At 37.8% G+C, this 23,519-nt stretch overlaps 1 protein-coding gene across 1 annotated transcript in view; it reads right to left on the bottom strand.

The window, feature by feature from the left end:
* RIF10 (polyribonucleotide nucleotidyltransferase) overlaps positions 1 to 23,519 on the bottom strand; it is a 106,998-nt gene that overhangs the window by 7,339 nt on the left and 76,140 nt on the right. Inside the window, 8 exon segments of the mRNA XM_089144650.1 lie at positions 578 to 672; positions 773 to 880; positions 971 to 1,044; positions 6,650 to 6,722; positions 6,867 to 6,914; positions 12,067 to 12,250; positions 12,432 to 12,610; positions 21,567 to 21,659. Coding sequence (XP_089000776.1) covers positions 578 to 672; positions 773 to 880; positions 971 to 1,044; positions 6,650 to 6,722; positions 6,867 to 6,914; positions 12,067 to 12,250; positions 12,432 to 12,610; positions 21,567 to 21,659 — 854 coding nt within the window.

Raw genomic sequence — 23,519 nt, 5'->3', positions numbered from 1 at the left:
AGTAGGAATAGCATGTGTTTCATGAGAGAAACCAGAGCAAGCAGTTATATCACAATAACTACTTTTTCTTTTACTGAGATAGCAGAAACCTTCCTCCTTTGGATTTGCATATTTTTATTTTTTTTATTCTTCTAGTTCATTCTCTTATTCAATGTAACGAAATCAATAGGAAATAAACCAGAATTTATGAAGGAATATGAAGAGAAGGGAATGGTGGCAAGTGGGAATGTCTACAGAAGAAGAATTTATTATAGCAGTCCCTTCCAATATTTGCATAACGCTGGATCCCTATTGTAAATAGGGATCTAAGATGAAGTCTAAATACAAGTATACAACACGAAAACAAATTAAATTAGGACTCACTATTACACCATGATAGGGACAATCCCCTTGTCATGAAACATGAGTAGTCTTCAATAATATGTGTATACATGTAATCAGGTCCATCCATAACATCTTGCACAGAACGAAATGCTAAAACTAGAAGATTTAACAACCATATCTCCTAGATACTATGAGATCAATCCAAGCATACACACCAGAAAAAGTAGAATTGAAGTACAACTACAAAATATACCTATAAATATCGCCGACAGTAGGGACCATTGTTAGATTGGTAATAATGGCTTTTGACTTCTCTAAGCTAGACAAGTCTTTAGCAGTAATTTTCACCTGCAAAAGAAACAGGGGAAAAAAAACTTAATACATAAAGTATCATATTCAAGTTGAACCACGAAGCATATTTGTGAAAGAAGGCCTAGTTTACACTTACTACTCCATTATCTTGTGTTTCTATGGCTTCCACCCCTGTCTCCTCAATGATGCTCTTCACTTTCTTTCCACCGGTTCCAATAATAGAATGAATTTTTTCTGGTTTGACCTACCAAAAAACTCAGATAGCCTGATTCAGATACCACATCTTGGTTTAACAGGTATGAAAGCTAAACAATTGTTCAAAAACCAAATATACCTGCATAACAAGAATCAATGGAGCATGCTCGGAAAGCCTCCTAGAAGGAGGAGGAGCACATTTTGACATTTCAGCTGCATTAAGAGAAAAGTCAGATTACCTGTAAAATGACAGAAATACCAAATAACACAGAATAACATTTGGTGTTTGACAAATTTTTTATTTCTACCACGTGGGTATCTCCCACATGACCTTAGATCGTGAAACATGATGTTTTAGAAATCCAATGACTGCAATCTCCCCTGCCCTTGTAATTGAGCTTTTGGATTTCCAAAATGCCACGTTCGGGATCTGAAGGTTGTGCTGGAGATACCCACACAGCAACAAACAAAAGTTTGTATGTGACTGCCTGACAAGAGCATCCCCACCAGAGCAACTCCACTAGACAACAACTACACTTCAAGCATAGTTGGTAATTGAAGGCATCCCCACCAGAGCAACTCCACCCCTCCCAGCAAAAAAAAAACTGTATTTATACAGCAAAGTTTCCCATAGCCAATATAAATGAAAAACAGAATGGATAGGTGAATATTGGTTAAAACACTTGGGGTGTTTGGCCATCATGATCATTTTGAAATACATTGTTCTTGCGGTTAAGTTTCGCACGGCAGCGTTAACCATTATTATGTACAGGGAACTATACTCTCAACAAACTTCCAAAAAACAGTCAATATTGAAGGAGCTTCAACTAAGACAGAAATTCTCCAGCAGTATATATGATTATAGCTTATTAGTTATCTCTAAACAAAGTCTGGTACCACAAGAAAATTGAATACTACAATGAGATGTAAAGGGGCTGCCTAAATATAGGTAGTTATTATTCTTATAGATTTTGCAGGGTTTGGAAGATGTCCAGGGATTGAATATAGAGAGAAGTGCTTGTGTCTCTGCTTAGGTTGTAGGCAAAGTGTCTTTGGGAGGGTGTCCTAGTAATTGAAATTAGTGGGAGTACCTCTGTTTTGGATAAAGTTTCTTGGACGGCAGTGAAAAGTTATCATTCAGTTTTACTGTATTGGGAGTAGTTTTTCTTTTATGCCCTGCAAAATCCACTCATATGGATACTGCCTCCGCTGGACATTGTCCCAGGCATAAAGCATGCTAAGTGCTGCATACAAACATGTCAACAAATTCGGTGCTAGCCAGTTTAGCGCTATTATGCAACATATGTACAGTGTTGCTACACTTATTATGTGTGTGCCATAGTTATCAAGGCAAAAAGGCTACCAAGCATTTAATAATCTTCCTAAGGGCAGTTCTAAGGCTTCACCATAGTTAGCAATTATTTTATAAATACAACTGCTTTATTCAGCACAAATAGCATATTAAGATAATATCATTCTACTAGCATGCTAGTTTTAAAGAATCATTCCTATGCAAGATACTCAAGAAAAACAACACAAGTAACAAACTACGCTTTTCATTCTAACATAGCAATATAGCATACAACTATATATTCCTTGCAAGAAATTTGATTGGTCAAATAATTTCATTTCTCCACAAGACTCTTTTACAATATATATAGAACACAAAACCAGTTTCCCAACAAATTCAAGATTGTTTAAATCTTACTTATAATGAAAGGAGTTTTTTTAAGTCAAATCTCGTCTAGTGTACGTGAATGCTGTCAATATCAGTCTAAATGAAGATACAAAGTTAACATAAAATATTTTGTTACAATTTTGATTTAATATTTTACCATATTAAGATTTACGAAGCTTCCTAGATTTGAGGAGAACCCCACCATTAGACAATTGAAAAATTAGCTTATAATTGAGATTCCTTCATCATCTCAGGGTTGATTCTCCATATGTGGCCATTGTTCAAAATCAATTGATGGACAATGCTGAGTGATACCAACCAATAAACCAGTCATCAGGTTCCAATATTCAAGCTTTAGACTTTTACATGTGCAGTTGTGTTATTTGTGTATAATAGTACTTTAAGTCCTTACCGCTTTATATTTCTATTTATAGGCATGAAGGACAATGAAGTTGTGTGGCAACATGATGTCCCGATGGATCCACGGGGCCAAAGGATCAGATGCAACTACCGCGGAAGAGCCCTCAATGAAGGAAAATGCTGAGTCAAGCTACACTTGGCTAGTGGGTATTGTGATACACTCGTGTGTTGTGTTGTCCCTACTCTTATGAGGGAATATATGGTAGCTCACCTTATCGAGATGGAGGGCAGACGTGTAGCTGTCGGTATACATCATGGTCATGGTGCTGCTAGAGCTGGTGGTCCTAGCGCTGGAGTTGGTGGTGGAGCTGAGGATCTTAATTAAATTTTTATGATTTGATCTAATTCCATGATTATCTTGTATTCTTGTGAACTTATGACTTATTGATATGACTTACTAACAATTCTAATGGTTGTAAAATTTTGAAGAAATTTAAGTTCTTTGAGGTATTTGGTAGTTGATACACTAGTTTTTCATTTATATGCCATAAATGGTTTACATTACATGTTGTCTAACCTTACATTCCCCAATCCTGCAACATTTTAGTTTCACACATAAGGTCGACTTAGAAGACATACTTGAGAATATTTTCTCACAAATCCAAGGCCACCAATGTGTTCAAAGTTCTAGTGTATGTGGATGATATCGTGATTGCAAGTAGCAATGAGGGTGAAATTTCAGCTTTGAAGACTTTTTTGGGAACTAAAATTGAGAACAAAGATATAGGAAAACTTAGATATATCCAAGGACTAGAGTTGGCATAGTCGGCTAGTGGTGTGCCTTTCTCTCAGAAAAGGTATACTGTGGATCTAATGAAGGAAATAGGGATGTTAGGATGTATGCCAACAAAGACTCCTGTCAAGCCCAATCTACACTTAGAAGGAAAAAGAAGGAGAACTGATTGATAAGACAAGCTATCAGAAGTTGGTCGAGAAACTAATCTATCTATCATACACTAGACTAAATATCACACTTGTAATTAGTCTTGTCAGCCAGTATATGCATGATCCATATTCCTCACATCTAGATGCAGTGCACCAGATCTTGATATATTTAAAGGCTACTCTAAGGAAAGGTATTTTGTTTTAGCTCATGGACACCTTAAAGTTGAGGCATGCACAGATGAGGACTGGCCGAGGATGTCCATATGATGCTGGCTACCATGCATATGTAGAGGGCAACTTGGTGGCTTGGAGGAAGAAGAAGCAGGCAATGATTGCAAGATCCAATGCTAAAGCAGAGTTTAGGGCATTAGCTCAAGGTATTTGTGAAGTACTATGTAGAGCTTAGGATAGACTTGGAGACACCTATACAGCTGTACATGGACAGCAAATCAGTAATCAGCATAGCTCATAATCCGGTACAGCATGACAGGACCCAGTATAAGGAGATTGACAAGCACTTCATCAAGGAACAGACTGAACCAGGACTGGTTCAGATTACCTTTGTTTACCTCTTAACAATAAACGGGCTGATATTCTTAAGAAGAGCTTGAGTACCAGAAGTTTCAATAACATCATTAGCAAGTTGGCATGATAAATATCTATGCACCAACTTCAAGGGAAGTGATGTTAGGGCAATGGTAGCATTCTTTATTTCATAGAGTAGAATCATCTTGTTATGATCTTTGATTTTATTCTCTTTGTAATATTCGCAGATTGGGAAGATTTGTTATATTTTTGGCATGTTATTAGCATAAATAAAAACCCCGTTGTCTCTTAGACACAACTCAAGATTTCTTTCAAAAAATAACAAGGGAATCTTCAAGTTTTTCTTGTATAAGTGAATATTTTAAGTATCTTGGCTCAATCATAAATAAAGAAGGTGACATAGGATAATGTTTCCTAGAGAATTAAAATAAGATGGATGAAGTCGAGAGATATATCTCTAGTTTCGTGTGATTAATGTATTGCTTTAAGGAAAATCTTATAAAACCACCAAATATGATGTATGGTACAAAGCATTAGGTAATTAAGAAAGCGTCATGCAGATAAACTCAATGTAGCAGAATTAAGGATGTTGAGATGGATGAGGGACAAAACTAGGAAGGATGAAGTAAGGAACAGTCACATCCTAGCTGGTTCTGGAGTTGATTTGGTACTTGATAAACCATGAGAAAAGTTGTTTGAAGTGGCACAACCATGTTCAGCAGAGGCCTTTAAATGCCCTAGTCTCGAGTTGTGAACTTATGATTTAATCCAGATTGAAGGAACCAAAAGAGCAAATGGCAGATATAAAACAACTTAACAAGTTGTGCAAAAAGACATGAATGACTTAGGCCTTGTATCTAGTATGACCTTGAATAAAGTTGACTGAAAGGCAGGGATCCATGTATCCAACCACATTTAGTGTGACAAGGCTGAGTTATTGTTGTTACTTGTTAGTTTGTTATATAGTGGTGAGAGGGGTACAGCCAAAGATTATTGGTCTTGTTTCACTTGAGTAGTCTTACTGTCTTATTCTTTCTTCTTATTATTGGTGTCATTGGTTCTTAATTGATACTATCACATGGTATCAGAGATCCTTGATAATTAATTCTGATCACCAAAGAAGATTCTCTCAGAGGCAGCTAGTTGAATATTATATACTTAAAAGGATCTCCAGGAAGAGATTCATTTGTTATTCTCATAAAGATGTTGACATGAGGGTCTTATGATATCGACTGGGCTGATGCAGATGGCCATATGTCTTAACCCCAGTTATTGAATGCTCATAGATGACAATCTCGTCACGTGGAGAAGCAAGAAGCAAACAACTCTGTCTAGGTACTGGGCTGGTGCAGATTGCAATAGGTCTAACCCTGGTTATAAGTGACAATCTTGTCAGTGTTGTCACATGGAGAAGCAAGAAGCAAGAAGCAAACACCTCTGTCTAGGTACAATGCAGACAAAGCTACACCTCATACTGCAGCAGAGATGATGTGGTTGAAGTTGCCACTTGAAGAGTTGGTGCTGAAATTTCCAGCATACCGGTGTTTCACGAGAGGGCCAAACACATTGAAGTCACCAGTCAATTTGTGTGGACTGCTGTGATAGAGAACTGATTGTTACTATGTTTGTTTCTTCTTCTGATCAGACTGATGATACGTTTACAAAGCCTATGTTGGGTCCTGCTTTCCGGAAAGGATGTTCAAAACTGGCGATGTGCCAATTCAAGGGGGATTGTGTTATGTAACATATGTGCCCTGGGGGCACATTTATTATGCAACTGCACGTGGTTAGTGTCCTTTTTCTTGCTTTGTTTTGCTTCCTCATCAGACTTCTATTTGAGCTACAATGAATTACAGAGTCTTTATTATGTAACTGTATTCGTTTTATATATGTGAAAGTGAGACTTACAAAAGCTATTGGTGCTACTTCTCTGTGTCTGTCTCGTCATGTTTCCTCTTCTATCATCTTTTATTGTCGTTACTGTTTTAAGTTCCTAATACTATCATAAAAGCATTAAAATAATATATCAAACAAACAAGGATTTTCTTAATGTAGTTAAAACATGAACACCATAAACTAATAAACAGCAGGTACTTTGGGGGGAAATAAAATTTAACTTCAAATCAATTTATCTTAGTAAGCCTTTTGAGAGCACCAACACTTTCAGGGTTGTCAAGATTTGAACTAACTAGTTCTAAATTCATTACTGGAAATTAAAATGAACTGACTATTCACAACTGACATCTAGGTTATAGTGAATGTGATATGCAAATACAAGAGATCTTTTACCAATAATATGCTTTCGTCCATCTTTTGCTTGCAGAAGTGCTTGTTTCATAATAGGCAGGGTAATTCCTCCTACCTGTACATTAATTCCAATTATATGCTACACTTTCAATAAATAAAAATAGATGGGAAATATTCTGGGCTTTATCCACTGCAATCATGCCAAATGGTCCACCTATGAAAGCAGAAGAAATAAAGCAAGTTCTAGATAATGAATAACCTTTATGTCCATCTGAAATGCAGTTATACCATTCTCATCTCCAGCAACCTGCTCATTAAACATCATTTTCAAACTCAAAGAGTATTAGAACATACTATTATTGTCAAGAATGAATTAACACCAACAAATTATCAGATTAGAAGCTCATTCTTCATGCAGCTGAATAGGTGATCTAAAGAAAAACATCTACAAGCAAAGATGAGAATATATTATGGAATGAGAATACAATATGGAAAGGCAAGAATAGAAAGAAGAGGAATGGATACATTTTAAAGATTAGTAAGCCAGATGATTTCACATTGGGTTCAAATCTCACAATAATTTATTCGCCCAGAAAAAGGAAAGCAAAAGATGATTTGGAACAACAATGGGAATAGACTATTACGTATTCAGGGGCCTAAGAGACCTGGTAAGAGAGGAAGTCAACTGGACTTTATAACCACAAGCAATGTTGTAATGGTATGTGGAAAGACGGTCACAGAAAGAAGTTTGAAGATAACAAGATTTTATAGCAGAATTTGTGCTCATATAGGGCAATACCAGCTTCATCGGTATGTTGTCGAAGGATTACTGGGGTTACAGCGTCTGTTTTGCTACCATCTCATTCTTCTTGCTTTTGATTTTTTGAGCACAATGGACAAGAGAAATGAATAAAAATTTCCTGCTTCTTGCATGTCAAAAAAGGAAATTCCTAGATCTACAAGAATAGAAAATTAATCACAGCACAAAGTAGGTTTGGATTTGTTTTACAGTGTTATTGTCTTGTAACAGACATCTTTAGTAACACTTTTTCTTATCTAACAGATCCGGGAAATCAGCCCTAAACAATTTGGCAATGTGAAAGGAAGACAAGGTTCAGTTTGGAAGTGATGCGACAAATTGCAAATTGTACCCAAAAAGAAAAAACAACTTTATTTCTGTTTCCTTTTTTCTCTTAACAATTTGGATGGGAGAATAGGCAAAAAATAGAGAAAGATAACATGGGGAAAAAAGACAGAAGTGGTGCATGAGTCTCCTGCCAGATAAGTTGCACCAGCCTTACTCCGCTTTGCAGAGGGGCTGTTTCACAACTCAAACTCATGTCAAAGAAGGTCATAAGTCATTAACGCCTTAACGGAGCACCCCCTTACCGCACCAAGTTCCCCCCAACTATGGAGCATTTTGTTATACAGTTATACTTGATTTTTAACTCATTGAGCATCAAAATCAGTCTTCAGATGAGAGTGAAGACTGATAATGACTTGGATTACAATTGGTAAAAGACGAGTTTTCAAGAGCTAAAATCATGCATAGGCAGCATAGTAACAAGTCTGTAGCAAAAAAGAGTTGCAGAAAATAAAGGGGAAGACACTGCCAAACTGGGTCAAGAGGAGTATGCAGTCAACTGTGGGCCCTATCAAAACCTGACTTTTAGGTATAATGCAACTAATAATAAGGATCCTATGAGACAGCGTCATTTACAGGAAGAGGCCCACAACGAGGGCTGTAATAGAGGTCATTGTGGAGATTCTATTCAGGCTATAACTAAAGAAGAGATGCTGCCACGTGGAGGGGTCCACATAGAGGAAAAGGATCACAGAATGACATCAGAAAAGGTGGAAAATAGGATCAGTTTTAAAGCTGCTCACTCTGGATCATTAAGCCCATCCTTTAAGATGGAAAATCCACTGTTCTTGCATACTACTAAGCCCAGTATAGAGGAAATGTCTGATCAGAAAGGGACTGCTACAACTTATACCAGAAAGAAGACTGGAACCACGAGGAGCACAGGAAGAATGGCAACAGGTCAGGTGGTCTGCAAAGTTAGACTGAACTGCTTATGCTGGAATGTAAGGAGACTGAATGCTCCAGAAAAAACAAAATCAAATTAGAAGATTTCTGCATGAGAGTATAAGATCAAATTAACTAGTTTGCCAGAGACTAAAATAAAAGTGGAAAATTTGGAGGCTGCAACTCGAAGTTACAGACCAGGATGGAAGTTTATGCATAATGGCACTGCAACCTTGCCTACTAGGATTTGTATAGGTTGGGATCCAAATGCTATAACAGTAGAAGTATTGAAGGAGAACCTCAGTTCATTCACTTCCAAGTAAGAATAACTGGGAGTCTGGGACTTCGACTGGGTTTGTTTGCACTGAGGTGGTTGCTGTTAACGTGCAAGAAAGGTTGTTTGTTTGTGCAGAGAACTGGTTCAGTTAGCTGGTTCAACCAGAGATTCTTGAACAGTACTGGGGACTTCAATGTAGTACACTACTATTATGAGAAGAAAGGAGGGAAACCAGGTCATACAGCAGCCATGGATGACTGTAATGAGTGTATATTTGATGCAGGCCAATCTGACTTGGAGTGGAGAGAACTGTCTACCTGGACAAACAATCAGAGGGGAAGTAGTAGAATGTGTTCAAGGTTTTCAGGGTATTGGTTAATAATGTCTGGTTGGATAAGTCAGGGCTGTCAGAGGCAGTGTTTTTGGAACCTGGCTTGTCAGATCATAGTCTATTCTACTAAAAAAATTTGGGAGAATACAAATCCGGTCCTAAGTCTTTCAAGTTCTTCCAAACCTGGACCTCCAAGCCAGATTACCATGCGGTAGGAAGGAGAGGTGAAGGTACCCATTAATAATAGGCTGAATCCTCTTATTGATTTTGCTGACTGCCTGAGAAATGTTAAGGGGGAACTGCATGTTTGGAATAAGACGTGTTGGAGGTGTTCACCTTGCAGTGAAGGAGGCAGAGGCTGAACTGCACCACATCAAATCCCTTATCAGCAAAAACCTGGAATAGGAGGGGAAAAGGAAGCTATGGCAGCATTTCAAGTGAAGGAGAGGTTTCTAAAAGAAAAATCAAGGGTCCAGTGGCTCCAACTTGGCAATGGAAATAATTCTATTTTCCATAGGGCAGTTCATTGTAGACAGCACAGGATCCACATTATAGTGGATAAAAATGAGCAGGGGTGTCTTTGGTGGATCCAAGGATGCAAAAGTGGAGGCAGATTACTTCTTTTCAAAATTATTTGGAGCTGGTGTAGAGGATGAGAGAGGATATGTGCCTAATTTACCTTAAAGGGGATTTTTTCAGATGGACAATAAAGCTGTCTAGAAATGCAAATAACCAAGGAAAAAATTTAGAAGGTTGTCTTTGGTATAAAGGAGAAGGACTAAAAGGCCTCTGGGTAGGATGCAATGGGTAGTAGCTTCTATAAGGCTTCTTGGGAGTTGGTTGGTGAGAAGGTGATTCAGGCTTAAGCCGCTTAACTCCATTAATGCTACTTTTGTTACCCTAATACCAAAAGGAGAACACGTGGGGGACCTTTGTAGGCTATAGACTGATTGCTTTGTGTATGTTCTTGTATGAGGTAATAACAAAGTTAATTACTAATCAGTGGCAACCATAGCATTTTGGTACTCAGCGAAACCAAACCATGGCCAATATTCAAGGCTGCAATGTTTCGTTGAAATTTTGCCAAAATATCGGTAATTTTGGTGGAACTTTGGAAATTTTGCTGAAATCTCGAAAGAATGAAATTTTGAAATTCCAAGGGGTTGTACCGTATGACGCTTATGGTTATGGATATAGATATGGTGGTTCATTTGCTGATTCCAGTTTCATGTTTGCATGTGGGAATAAAGATGGATCAGATGCATCAATTGTGGACTCCATCTTTGGATATCCATCAGGACCAGCACAGCCAGTTATGTGAATTATGCCACTGAGTTACAGTCCATGGCTGTATGCCACATTCACTAAGCTAGGATATCTAGTTAATGCTGATGACGCTACCTACAGAAGGGCAGTTAAAAACACTATGGATAACTTTATTCGTACCATGTCATAGCTTGCTTATGCCCACTACTTAGAGTAATCCATGACCAAGGGGATAAATCCAGCCCGACACATTACTTCTATATTGAATTCTACTTGTTGTATTTGTTGTTATATTTTAATGAAAATTTTAATGTTGTTTCGCCTAATATCCATATTTACATTTGTGAAAAATGCACATTCTAGACTTGGAGTTTCACCCACATATAGCAGGGCAAGTGTCAATCAAGAACACTCCTTTGGTCTAGGTATCTACTGTGTTTATTAGCCTCAACTTAGGCCAGACAACCAAAAACTCATCGAAATTAGAGAAAAAAAAAAAAAAAGAAGAAGAAGAAGAAGAAGAAATTTCGTTGTTTTGGCCATGGCGAGATGGCAAGGTGAACCGAAATTTCAAAAGAAGATTGATGTGAAGTTGTGAAAAAAGGACCCCCCCCCCAAAATAACTGGTTCCAAAATCCATATCTGAATGCCCAATCCAAGCTAGCCGAATGCCCCAAGGGTGTGATGGTCATTTTTCAACCCCTTTTAGAGCTCAATATAGATCTGGATAGAATCCCCTCAATCCAAGGGTCCTAGATCTATTTTCAGTTTCTTATTTGGGTCAGTAGATTGAGAGTTCTATTCCATTGTAAGTTGAGTTGAGTTGAGTTTTGTTGTGGATAAGATAAGATTCCTTATCCCAAGGGGATCGTATTTTTTAGGAGTTTGTTTTGCTTTAGAGTCCTAGTTTGGTTTAAAGTTGTCTATTAAGTCCCAAGTTAAGAGTCCTAAAAAGGTTCCAATCTAAGGTTGTAATCTCCTAGTAACTTGAAGATCTCTATATCAAAAGGATAGCTGGCTGTTTCTATTGCTCTGATTCCAAGTTACCAAGAGACATTATTAATGGGAGAATCCAAGGGCCATGGACAGTCCAACCTCCGAAAGAAGAAATAAGACAGACTGCTATAGTCCTCCATGAAAAGGAATTTGTGCATGTGTGGGGTGAGCAATACCAGCCAGCTGAATTCATGACTTGCATCCAGTTGACACAGAGTCAAGCAGAGTGGGCACCTTGTGATTTTCCAGAGGAGCTAGTGGACCTTATTCAGAAGGATGTAGAAGCTCATGTTTACTTTAGAGTGTAATCGGTTTTACGTTTACTTTTCCTAAACGGTCCTTGGGTAGGAGGGAATGCCCTCCTTTAATGGAATATCCTTCCCTGAGTTGGACTTTTAGGAGATTGCCTTTTCTGTATTCCCCCATTTCTAATACAAAAACAACCATTTATCAGAAAATAAAAATAAAAGTGTAGCGATAACACCAGATTCCATGATATCAAACTTGAGTAGTTGGGTAAGGCTAATAGATAGAGAAAAATTGAGTTCACAAGTCCAAACCTTAAAATCCATGTCTCCAGAAGCATCTTCAGATCCAGTAATGTCAGAGAGAATAAGTGGATTGCCATCTCCCCCAAATTCTTTTGTATCCAAAACCATACCCATTGCTATTCCTGCAATAGAGTACTTCACAGGAACACCAGCATCTTGTAAAGCTAAGCAACCACCACAAACGGATGCCATACTGTTAAAACAATATGCAATAACAAATCAAATATCAGTTAGTAAAGGAAAAAAAGAAGAGAGGGGGGGGGGGGAAGGTGGGAAAACCAGGTTTACAGTTAACAAAGTGGAAGAAATCTTCATTTAGAAACATTTGAAAATTTAAAATATCTTGAAATTATCAAAATATCATAACACTTAACCTTGATGAACCATTGCTTTCAGTAATGGTACTCTCAACACGTATGGTGTAAGGGAAATCCTCTATGGAAGGCAAAATAGGCTCCAGTGCTCTTTCTGCAAGCATTCCATGACCTATTTCTCTTCTACTAGGTGCTCCAATGCGCCCAACTTCTCCCACACATGAGGGTGGGAATGAATACTGGACAGTTGAGCAAAAGTGTCTTTTGAATAATCAATGAAATAAGGGATCTTACAACAATAATAAATAGGGCCATAATTAACAATTAATTCAGTATTGGTTATGGTAAAAAATAAAAATAAAAAGAAAAAGTGCTCAATGGTCAAAACTTAAAAGTGAGAACCAGAAAAGAGCAGGTGAAAGAGAGACAGAGGACAGGATAGTATGAAAAACATCATATGAGAGTGTTAGCTTCACAAAAGAGAAACTAATATATCACATTACAATTTACAGGTCAACTTCAGCTTCAGCATAAGGATGAAGAGCACAGAGACTGCCTTTTCTGCATTGTTTGCCCTCCTAAAGAAGAGTTTGCCTCTAGAAAGAAGGTTGGACCAAATGCCCTCCAGTCAATGTACATCCAAGACAGGTTGTATATTAATCGGTATAACCCTAGATCCTACATTGAACGGAAACACCATTGTCAGATATGATATGATGTGAACATAGGTTGACCCCCCCTGGCCGAACCTGAAGTAGCCCCAAGCCCAGCCAAGCATGCTGACCAAACCCAAGTACAGGGGTATTTTCAGCATTTTAAACCCTTTTTCACTGCTAGAATCTAATTCCAGAATTTTAGTAGAGTCCCAGTCCATGTTAATTTCCTTTATTTGAGTAGTTTCCATTAGATAAATTGTCGATAAGATTACTCTTTTACAAGAAGGGCTCCTATCTTTTAGGAGTTTGTTTTTATTGGAATTTGTCTTTATTAGTGGTTGTGGTTTACTTAGGTAAGGAGTCTTTTCCTATAGAGGACTCTCATCGATAAGATTAGCTTTTTACTTTAAGAAGAATTCCTTAATTTTGGGTGGTTGTTAAAGGGTATCCTAATTTATAAAGGAAACCCTAGTTAAGTTGGTCTATAAGTCTTAGTTGAGTCTCCCAATTTGAGTTAAGTTCCTTCTTTTTCTTGTAAAGCCTTATTGAGAATTGCAGCAACCTTGGTGGACAAGTTTTTATTTTGGGAAAGTTTCTATCATGGAATGCTACCTTGGTGCATGGTGGGAGATCTCGCGAGATATCTCGGTTTCTTCATAAACCGAGACGAGATCAAGGGCGAGATCTGCGAGATGGGATATCTCGCTCGAGATCTCGCCATATCTCTCCATATCTCGCTATATCTCGCCATATCTCGCCCCAAATCTCGCCATATCTCGCTGGAACTCTCAATTTTTACCAAATTTTTTGTAGATTTCAGCCAAAGTTTCACTTGCAACTACTCTTAGCACATCTACAACATCAAAGAAAACTCAATCATCCTCTACTTGTCTTATGAACTTATGCATTAATGACTTATATAAAACTTCTAACGGTTGTATACTTTTATCATTCTATTCTTGAAAGTTAAGATTGTAATACTCATATGAATGTTATCTTGATGACATTTAAGTTATTTGATGTATTTAATACACATGATTTTCATTTATATGCCTTAAGGTTTTATATTACATGTTATATAACCTTGCATTCTCTAATCCTACAACATTAATGGTTTTATATTATATGTTATATAACCTTGCATTCTCTAATCCTACAGCATTTCAGTTTCACAATATGGGTAGACTTAGAAATCATACTTAGGGCTGTTTTCTCACAAATCCAAGGCCACTAGTGTGTTCAAAAGGCATCAAATAGGCTAAAAACCAAGTTTTAGCCTAACTGGGACCTTAAAACCCACCGAGATGGGCTACCGAGTTGACGCCCAATGGCACATCTCGACCGAGATCTCGCCGAGATGGTCGAGATCTCGGTTTTTCATGGTAGCGAGATCTCGCTCTCCCACCATGCCTTGGTGCACAAGTTTTGGAGCTGCAGCTTGGAGTTTCCTTTTTCGATACTTTCTATTTTAGTTGCTTTCTATTTTGGTTACTTTCTTTTTTTCTTACTACTTGGTTGATAATTAATCTCTTAATGCTAGTTTTCTTTTTAGTAGATTTGGAAGATTCTATGCAATATGTAATTTTCTTTTTGCAGCAACTCAGTTTAGGAAACTTTCCTAAGCTAAGACTTGATTTTACATTATAAATAAAGTACCAGGTGAGAGCTAACATATTGTTGAAATTTGAAGAGAATCCTAACTTATGTCCGGTGTGACATAGCAAGGCTTTATTTATAGTAATAGTTATGAATGAGCAAGTACAATGTTCCCCAATGTAGGACTAAAAGATTTGGGCAGGGGGCACATCCATATATACTTCTTCCTTCAGCTCTTCATGTAGAAAGCATTCTTCACATCCAATTATTGAAGACTCCACCCTTGGTTTATAGCACAAAAGAGAACAACCATCTTAGCAACAATAGCTAATGTCTCTTGGTAGTCGACTGTTAATGCCATAGGTTTGAGTAAAGCCCTTGGCTACCAGTCTTGCTTTATATTTCTCAATGGTCCCATCTACTTTGTGTTTTATTACAAACACCCATTTGCATCCAACAGTCTTCTTCCCTGCAAGCAAGGATACCAGATCCTATGTCTTATTTTTTTCACAGGGCTTGCATTTCCTCATCCATAGCTTTCTTTTAGTCTGAGTGAGACACTACATCTTGCCATGAATTAGGGATAGAGGTGGAAGACAAAGAGGAAATAAAGCTTTGAAATTCTAGGGATAAGGAATGATAAGATACATGGTTAGAAATTGGGTGTTTGGTGCAAGTATGTGGTTGTTATCTTTATACAATGGGCAAATCAAGATGAAAGACAGACTCATCAGGAGGAATGGTTGCTCCAAGACAAGGATCTAGTGCTTCCAATTGTCGTAGCTTAAAGGAGGGCTTCTACTTCTTTTGGTAGGTCTTTAAAGGAGGTCTAGACTCCCCCTACACATCATCCACCAGCTATTCCTATCCAGTCACTCCATCTTCCAATAGAAAATTTGCCAAGGAGACTCAACAGTAAGAACTTTAGGAGGAATCTCAAGGAACATCGGAGCTTCTTCACTAAGACTCTCCCCCTGAAGAAGAGGAGAAAAAAAGGAACTTGTTCTTGAAAAACAACATCCATAAACACAAAAAATCAACGAGATTCAGGATGGTAACATTTATAACCTTTTTGTGTAAGGGGATAGCTCAAGAATATACACCGTCACTCTCTGGGATCAAGCTTACCATGACTATGATGGTTGCGAACAAATGCAACACATCAAAAGATCTTAGGGGGTATAGTAAAATTGGTTGTACCTAAGAGAACTTCAAGAGGACAACACTGATTTAAGACATGCGAAGGCATCCTATTAATGAGATACGTGGCAGTTTAAACTGCATCACCACAAAAAATCTAGGTGGCACATTCATAGTGAACATAAAGGATCGTGCCACTTCTAAGAGATGCCTATTTTTGTGTTCTACAACCCCATTTTGATGAGGTGTATCAACACAACTAGTTTGATGGATAATCCCATGATCAGACTAGTAAGAGGGAAAGCTGCCACTTGAACATTCAGTCCCATTATCTGTCCTAAGGATTTTTAGTACAACCACAAACTAGGTCTTAAACTCTTAATCATATTGTGGAAATTTGGGAAACAGGAGAACACATCACTTTTTTTATGCAAGTGATAAACCAAGTAGTGTGGGTGCAACAATCAATGAATGTAACAAACCAACGAAGGCCAGATATAGACACAGTCCAAGAAGGACCCCATACATCAAATGATCCGAGCGAATAGCAGAAAAAGGAAATTTAGTTCTATTATCTGAAATGGGATAAATATTTCATGTTTTCTTGGCAAAAATACAAGCATCATAGCGAAAATCATTCAAATGACACTTTTTAACCAAATTAGGAAAGAGTCCAAATAAAACTGATAAATGAATGTGGCCAGGACAATTATGCAACTATAATAAAGACACTAATGTAGAAGAGGATGATGCAAAAACTGCAAAAAGAGTTGATGGAGAATCAGAACCATCCAATATTGTTTACCACAGTCAATCATACACCCTGTCTCCAGGTCCTGAAAAACATAGTGAGATGGAAAGAATGTATTTTCCAGTTCAATATCACGGGTTAGGCTACTAATGGATAATAAATTAGCTGAAAATTTAGGAACATGCAAAATAGCGGAAAGGGTGAGGTTAGGCGAACAGATGATGGAGCCCTTTCTAGCAATAGGGGACAGCAATCCATCAGTTGTTTGAACGTTCTGAACAGGTGGAATAGAAGAATAAGTGTGAAATAAAAAAGATGAGCCTATCATGTGGTTGGTTGCCCCAAAGTCAATTATCCAGGAGGGATCAATAGAATTGACACTATGACAACTAAAAATACCTGCAGGAAGCTGGGAACCAAAGGTAGAGGCAATGGCAGATGCAACACTCACACTGGGAGTCAAAACGGAAGAGGATCCGTCAAGTCTGGTCATCAACTAACAAAGAAGATTCTCAATCTCGTCTAAGGAAGTAGGTCTTGGAGTTCTCTGTATGTCTGGAATAGCCTGATTTGCAAATACTTGATTGCCCCTACTGCCACTCTTTCCTCCTCCACGAGATTTGGTTGGACGTCCATGTAGTTTCCAACATTTATCTTTTGTATGGTGTTCCTTCCCACAATACTCACACTTCACAGTAGGTCGAAAGCCACCAAAACTAGGCTTAGGGTTTCCAAAACCAGCAGCTAACGCAGACCTATCAAGAGTCTATGTATGTACCATAGCTATCCATCGATTGTCCTCTGTATCTACCATGGCATAGGCTTGAGCCAGAGATGGGAAAGGCTCTCTAGAAAGGATCTGTGCGCGAATTTGATCAAATTCTATATTCAATCCTACTAAAAAATCATAAACTCTTCGTTTGTCTTCCCACTGTTGATTGGCAATAGCATCTTCAGCATTCCTTGGTGTAAACTTCCCATAGAAATCTAAAGTCTGGTAATATCCCCAAAGAGTGTTGTAGTACTGAGAAAGAGTAAGGTCCTTTTGTTGCAATCGATTGATTTTCCATCTAATTTTAAAGCATTGTGCATCATTGCCTACTCTGGAGTATGTATCCTTAGCAACTTTCCAAATAGTTGTCGCATTAGGAAGGAGGAGATAATTGTCTGCTATGCTTGATTCAATGGAATTAATGAGAAAACCCATGACCAAGCATTCATCTGTGTACCACTTAAAAAGTTGCAAACTAGGTGTGGAAGGTTTGATAGAATTACCATCAAGATGGCCAGTAAGACCACGAGCTCCAACAGCAAGGAAACTGAATGAGACCATCTAAGATAATTTGTCCCATTAAGTCTCACAATGGTCATCTGAAGCAGAGAAAACTCACGATCCCGATGAATGGAAGATGGGAGACTCTTCAAATGTACCAAACAAAGAAGATGTAGAATCGATTATCGCAGGAAGAAAGCACTCAAAAATTACAAACAGCTACCTGGAACCATTCAAATTTACATATCCCGAAACTATTCGAATTTACAAAACAGCCACTAGAACCATTCGAATCTACAAACAGCCCCTGGAAGTATTAGAATTTGCAAAACAGCCCTTGAAAATATTGGAATATACATACAACTCCCTAAAACTATTTGAATGTGCATAAAGGATCCTTGGAACTATTTAAATTCGCAAAACAAATCCCTGGAACTATTTGAATTTACAAAATAGGTCCCTGCAATCTCAAAAAACATTACCTGAACCTACGATGTACCCAGAACCACTATTAAGCATCTTTGAAGGCTTTAGAGACATCTAGAAGCTTGTCTAACACTGTCGCAGGGCTGAATCTACAAATAGAAGACTTCTTTTTTTGGAGTTTAAATCATCCTAGAATTTTTGGGAGGAGGACAACGAAGGGATGGTGACTGGGGTTGTAGAATGATGGAGGCAATGGGGACTGGGATGGTGGTCGGGGTTTAGAATAATGGAGAGAATGTGGACTGGGAGTTTAACGTCGCTCTAATACCATGTCAAAATCCTGAGAAAATCCTGACTTATGTCTTGTGTGACATAGCAAGGCTTTATTTATAATAATAGTTATGGATGAGCAAGTACAATGTTCCCCGATGTGGGACTAAAAAACACAAAACAATAAAGGCTCTCTAATAGACCAAACTCCCAACTGGACTCAAACTCCTAACTGTACTCACTTATGACTTACAACACATATACATACAAGCTCTCTCCCTCTTCTCTTATTCTCCTTCTTCTTCAGTCTTCTTCTATTCTTCTTCTTTCTGAATTTCCTTTCAGTCCTTAGGCTAATTATAGGTGCTAAAATTTTAACATAGTATCAGAGCGGGTTTAATCAAACTAGGGACTACTTCTCTCTCAATTTTGATCAATTTTCTCTGGTTTTCCTTTCTACTTGGTGCATAGCCACCCCTTGCTGCATTAATGATATATTAGATCTTTCTTCACAATTCATGAAGTGATCCATGTACCCACTATTACCAATGCTACAGAATCTAGAGACCAGTTAAACTTTTTATACACAAGAGGACCTGTCAAACTTGCTATAGCTGTGTGCAGCCTAAACAACATATATTCTTCTATCAATTGACTCTACTTTGGTTCTCTAGACTGCATCTATTGCCTGGATTATTTTATTTTTTCTTAAGTGATTTCTTCAATTGCTACTACTCTTCAATTGGTAACCTCAATGTCATACCCCCATTGGTGTTATTGTTGCTGCTAGACTGCTTCTATATGGTTTCCTACAAGGTGTTATCTTTGTTGCCCTATGTTTGCTACTAACCTATCTACCAGAACTGACTCCAATCTATTAGTCTTCTGGTAGATAGGATGTGATCCTGATATTCCCATTGTTTTGCTGCCTTTGTATTCTATTGTGATACTAGTACTACTTGTATTGCTGCTGCAAGATATACTATTGCTGCCCCTGATTTATTGAATTGTTCACTCTGAAAAATTCTGTTGATGTCATATGAATTTTCTACCAGTCACACTACTACTGCCCAGTTCTGTTCAATTCTTCTACTCTAAAAAATTTATGTTGGTACTGCATTGCTTCTCTATTGCTGCCATTGATTGTTTCGGGTGATATAGCACTTGGAAAATTTCGTTTACATGGTAATGCTGTCCTACTTACTTGAATCGACTGCAGCCCCATTTTTTCCCCTGGTTTTCTATTTACCAGAATCGACTTTGATGGTGTTATTCTTCTAGTAGATGGAATATTATATTAATGATCACTAGTTCTACAATAATTTCCTCTGAGTTAATTTGCTACATTTTGGATCTCTAGGACATACTACTGGTTATCACTCTTCCTCTGATATTGTTGGTGCTTCCCTTACTACTATGTGGTTTCTACTTTTGCTATTGCCCCATTTGAGTTGAGGTTGGTGGTTCAGAATTTTCTACTGTAATGATTGGAAGTTCTTGTACTTGGATTCATCAAATAACATGGTTCATTCAAGTACCCAAGGGGTTCCTCAAGTCAGACTTTGAGACATGGATAACATGTAATGCTATATGTGAGGGGGAGATTGAAGCCTTAGTCTATATCTACTCAAGTCTTTTGAAGAGTATTATTCTGAAGATCTTTATCCTCCTAATATGGTATTCTACAGTAACACCTAACTACTTGGTTGTTTTTTATCTACCTACTTGAAGATGGTATTTTATACATTTTACCTATCTAGTCTGTAGCAACCCATACTACCTTTTATCTACCAACTTGGTCAGTTGGTCCATAATAACCTATACTACCTTTTAACTACCTACCTAGTCCGTAGTAACCTATACTACTTTCACCTACTAACTTGGTATGTAGTTACCTATACTACCTTTATTTACCTACTTGGTCCGTAGTAACCCATACTACCTTACCTACTTGGTCTTTAGTAACATATACTACTTTTATTTACCTACTTGGTCCATAGTAACCCATACTACCTTACCTACTTGGTCTGCAGTAACTTATACTGCCTTTTACCTACCCATACTTTAGCCGATTACTTTGCCTTGTTGCAAAAAGTTATGTGTAGACAGTGGAGCTACAATTTTTTAAACAATTTTGTATCTGTTAGTGTGGAGGTTCCCCCCTACAATTGGCATTATTTGGATAGTGCCTTTGATGCTGCTATACTTATGGACGGCCAATTATTCTCATTATTGGATGGATCATTTGACATGAAAAATTAAAGTTTTTTTTTTTAAGTTGATGTTGGTTATCTCCTGGTGAAGTTCTCTAGCACTCAAGAAACTAGAACCACAATGGAGAGAGAATTTCCTCATTGACTATGAAACTGAGTCTGGTACCAAGTTAAAAGTAATGGAAAGAAATAAGATGAGAGAAGATAAAAGTAAGAATGCATTAAAACGATTGAGTGAGGAACAATTTCCCCTCCCCTATCTACTAACTTGTCAATACCATATAGAGTATATCAATACCCCCACACTAACATGAATACATACAGAGGTAAAATACAAATTATTTTCCCCTTTCAACAAAGTACCCATAATACCCTTACTCCATGAACTAACACTTTTAGGGCTGTAATAATAAATCTCCCATAAAATTTTAACTAGAATCGTTTCTCTCTTCAGGCGGCCCACAGAGTTGCAATTAATTTACCTAAAGCACAAATCCCAAGGGGAAAAAAACATGACTTAGGGTTCACAAAGGAAAGACCTAATGATTATACTAGTAACAGAGTACTATTTATAGTCCCCCCCCCCTTTTCACTTGCTTGGTACTTTTATGTTCAACCATGTGTCGTGTCATCCAATAAAGAGGACAAAGTAATGACAAATAAAGAACAGTTAAAATGTAAAGTATAATAAAATAAAATCAATTGAATTTCAAGCCCAAAACAAAATATAGCCACCAAGACGTGATAACAATCATACATGCATTTAAGTTTTAAAAACGTAGCAGATTAACGATATAGTCATTGCATATTATTTCTTGTAAAAGTAGGTCAATATGTTATCAACTAATGACTGCAGATTAGGGAAAATACCTGCAGATAGAACCTTTTTGATTCATCAACATCAACAAGGTTGTCTAACCTTTGAGCCATTTGTTGGTCACCAAGGGTGACAACTGCAAGTGCCTGAAAAACAGGGGGAAAGAAGTGAAAGTTCACGTTAGGAATTCACCATGAAAGACCTCATATGCACGTAAAACGGTGAAATTGCAGCTTCTTCTCCAATGTCAACTATGTTCCTGCATTTTAACTTTGTAGAGTTCTTTCAGCTGCAATGAGTTCTTACAATTCAAAAATTAAGGATTCACAGATCAAAGTGATCAAGTCTCACCATTCATGCTAGCCAACAGAAAAGGAAAAGAAAGAAGCAAAGTCATCAAAAACAATATAGGTATATCTGATTTGCGTAAGTTACCAAACTCCAAAGACATATTTCTGTTTTACTCTATGTTCCATTTGGAACTTATGGTACAATTCTTTGGAATAATATGTTAAAGACCATCATGTGGTCATGCCAAAAAACTTCAGTATCAACCACAGCTCAAAATTTTGATTGAAATGAAAAAATCAATGAACACATTCAGGCAGGCTCATGTAGAATAACAGGGCATCGTGCCTAGAGACATATGCCCTGGGAGCCTTTTCTTTTATTATTTTCTCTTCCTCCTTACCCTATTATTATTTTCTTGGCTACTTTACTACTAACTCAGAATGGAAGGTTATTGAACAAAAGTTTCTGAGTGAGGATGGACTGGTGGGCAGCAGTTTGGTTTACAGAGAATATTCCTATACATTCTTTCACAGTGGGGAGATGCCTAAGGATGCCCTCCCAATCAGGCATGCTTTAATCAAGAGGAGTTCCAGGTGCAGCCAAATTGTAGCTTCAGCTGGGAAGAAGCAGGAAGTAGAGTCCAGAGCTGCATCTTTGCAACACTAACAAATGAAAAAAGTTCAAAATGACCTGGGCGCAAGATTCAGAGCTGTGGGTCCAATACCAACTTACAGCTGATAAGATTGGAATAATTAAGAAGTTGGCCTTTGCAAAACCATTCAACATCTCTGGATTGAAAGGAAGTACAGAGAGAAGACACCAAGACAGAGTCGTAGCAGCCATAATTGAAGATGTAGTTGCAAAGTGTGGAGCCTTAATCATCTCAGAAGACTAGAAAATTCGAAGTCAAGAATATGTAGCTGAGAAGTGGACATTCACAAATATTGGAGCAGTAGAGTTCTTAAAGCTTTTCTTTGGAATAAATTGTCCCCATACATGGTGTTGCACAACAATGGAACTCTTGGACAATCAATAGCAATTTATGGAAGTTGGACCAAGGATGCAAGTGGCAGCGCACTGTCGACCAAGGAGAGGAATTGTCACTACTTGAACAGGGAAATACAAGCAACTAATAAAGGGCTGAAATATTGCATTGGGAAAAGAGTAGGCACAAGGTGGACAGTGAGCAACTTGTATGGGAACTGGTTAGGAGGGAATGCCATCCTTTGTCAGAATATCTCCCCTTCCCTCCCCCCCCCCCCTTTTTGCCTTTTATGTATTTTCACCTAGTGAAATGCGCATGGTAGAAGATCTCACTCTCGAGCGAGATCTCGCCACCTTGAAAAACCGAGATCTCGACCATTCTGGTCAAGATATGCAATTTTTTGCGTCAACTCGGTGGCCCATCTTTGTGGGTTTTAGGGTCCCAATTGGGTTGAAATTTGGTATTTAGTCTATTTAAGGCCTTTTGAACACATTGGTGGCTTTGGCTTTGTCAGAAAACAACCCTAAGTATGATTTCTAAGTCTACCCATAGTGTGAAACCAAAATGTTGTAGGATTAGGGAATGCAAGGTTATACAACATCTAATATAGAACCTTTAAGGCATATAAATGAAAAGCAATTGTATCAAATGCATCAAATAACCTAAATGTCATCAAAATTCCATCCATATGAGTATCACAATCACAATTTTCAAGAATATAATAACAAAA

This window comes from Hakea prostrata, chromosome 2, assembly GCF_041222555.1.
Source record: "Hakea prostrata isolate BN-2017 chromosome 2, UWA_Hpros_2, whole genome shotgun sequence".
Taxonomy (NCBI): domain Eukaryota; kingdom Viridiplantae; phylum Streptophyta; class Magnoliopsida; order Proteales; family Proteaceae; genus Hakea; species Hakea prostrata.
The sequence above is the reverse complement of the archived record's forward strand: the minus strand, read 5'-3'. Positions and strand labels throughout refer to the sequence as shown.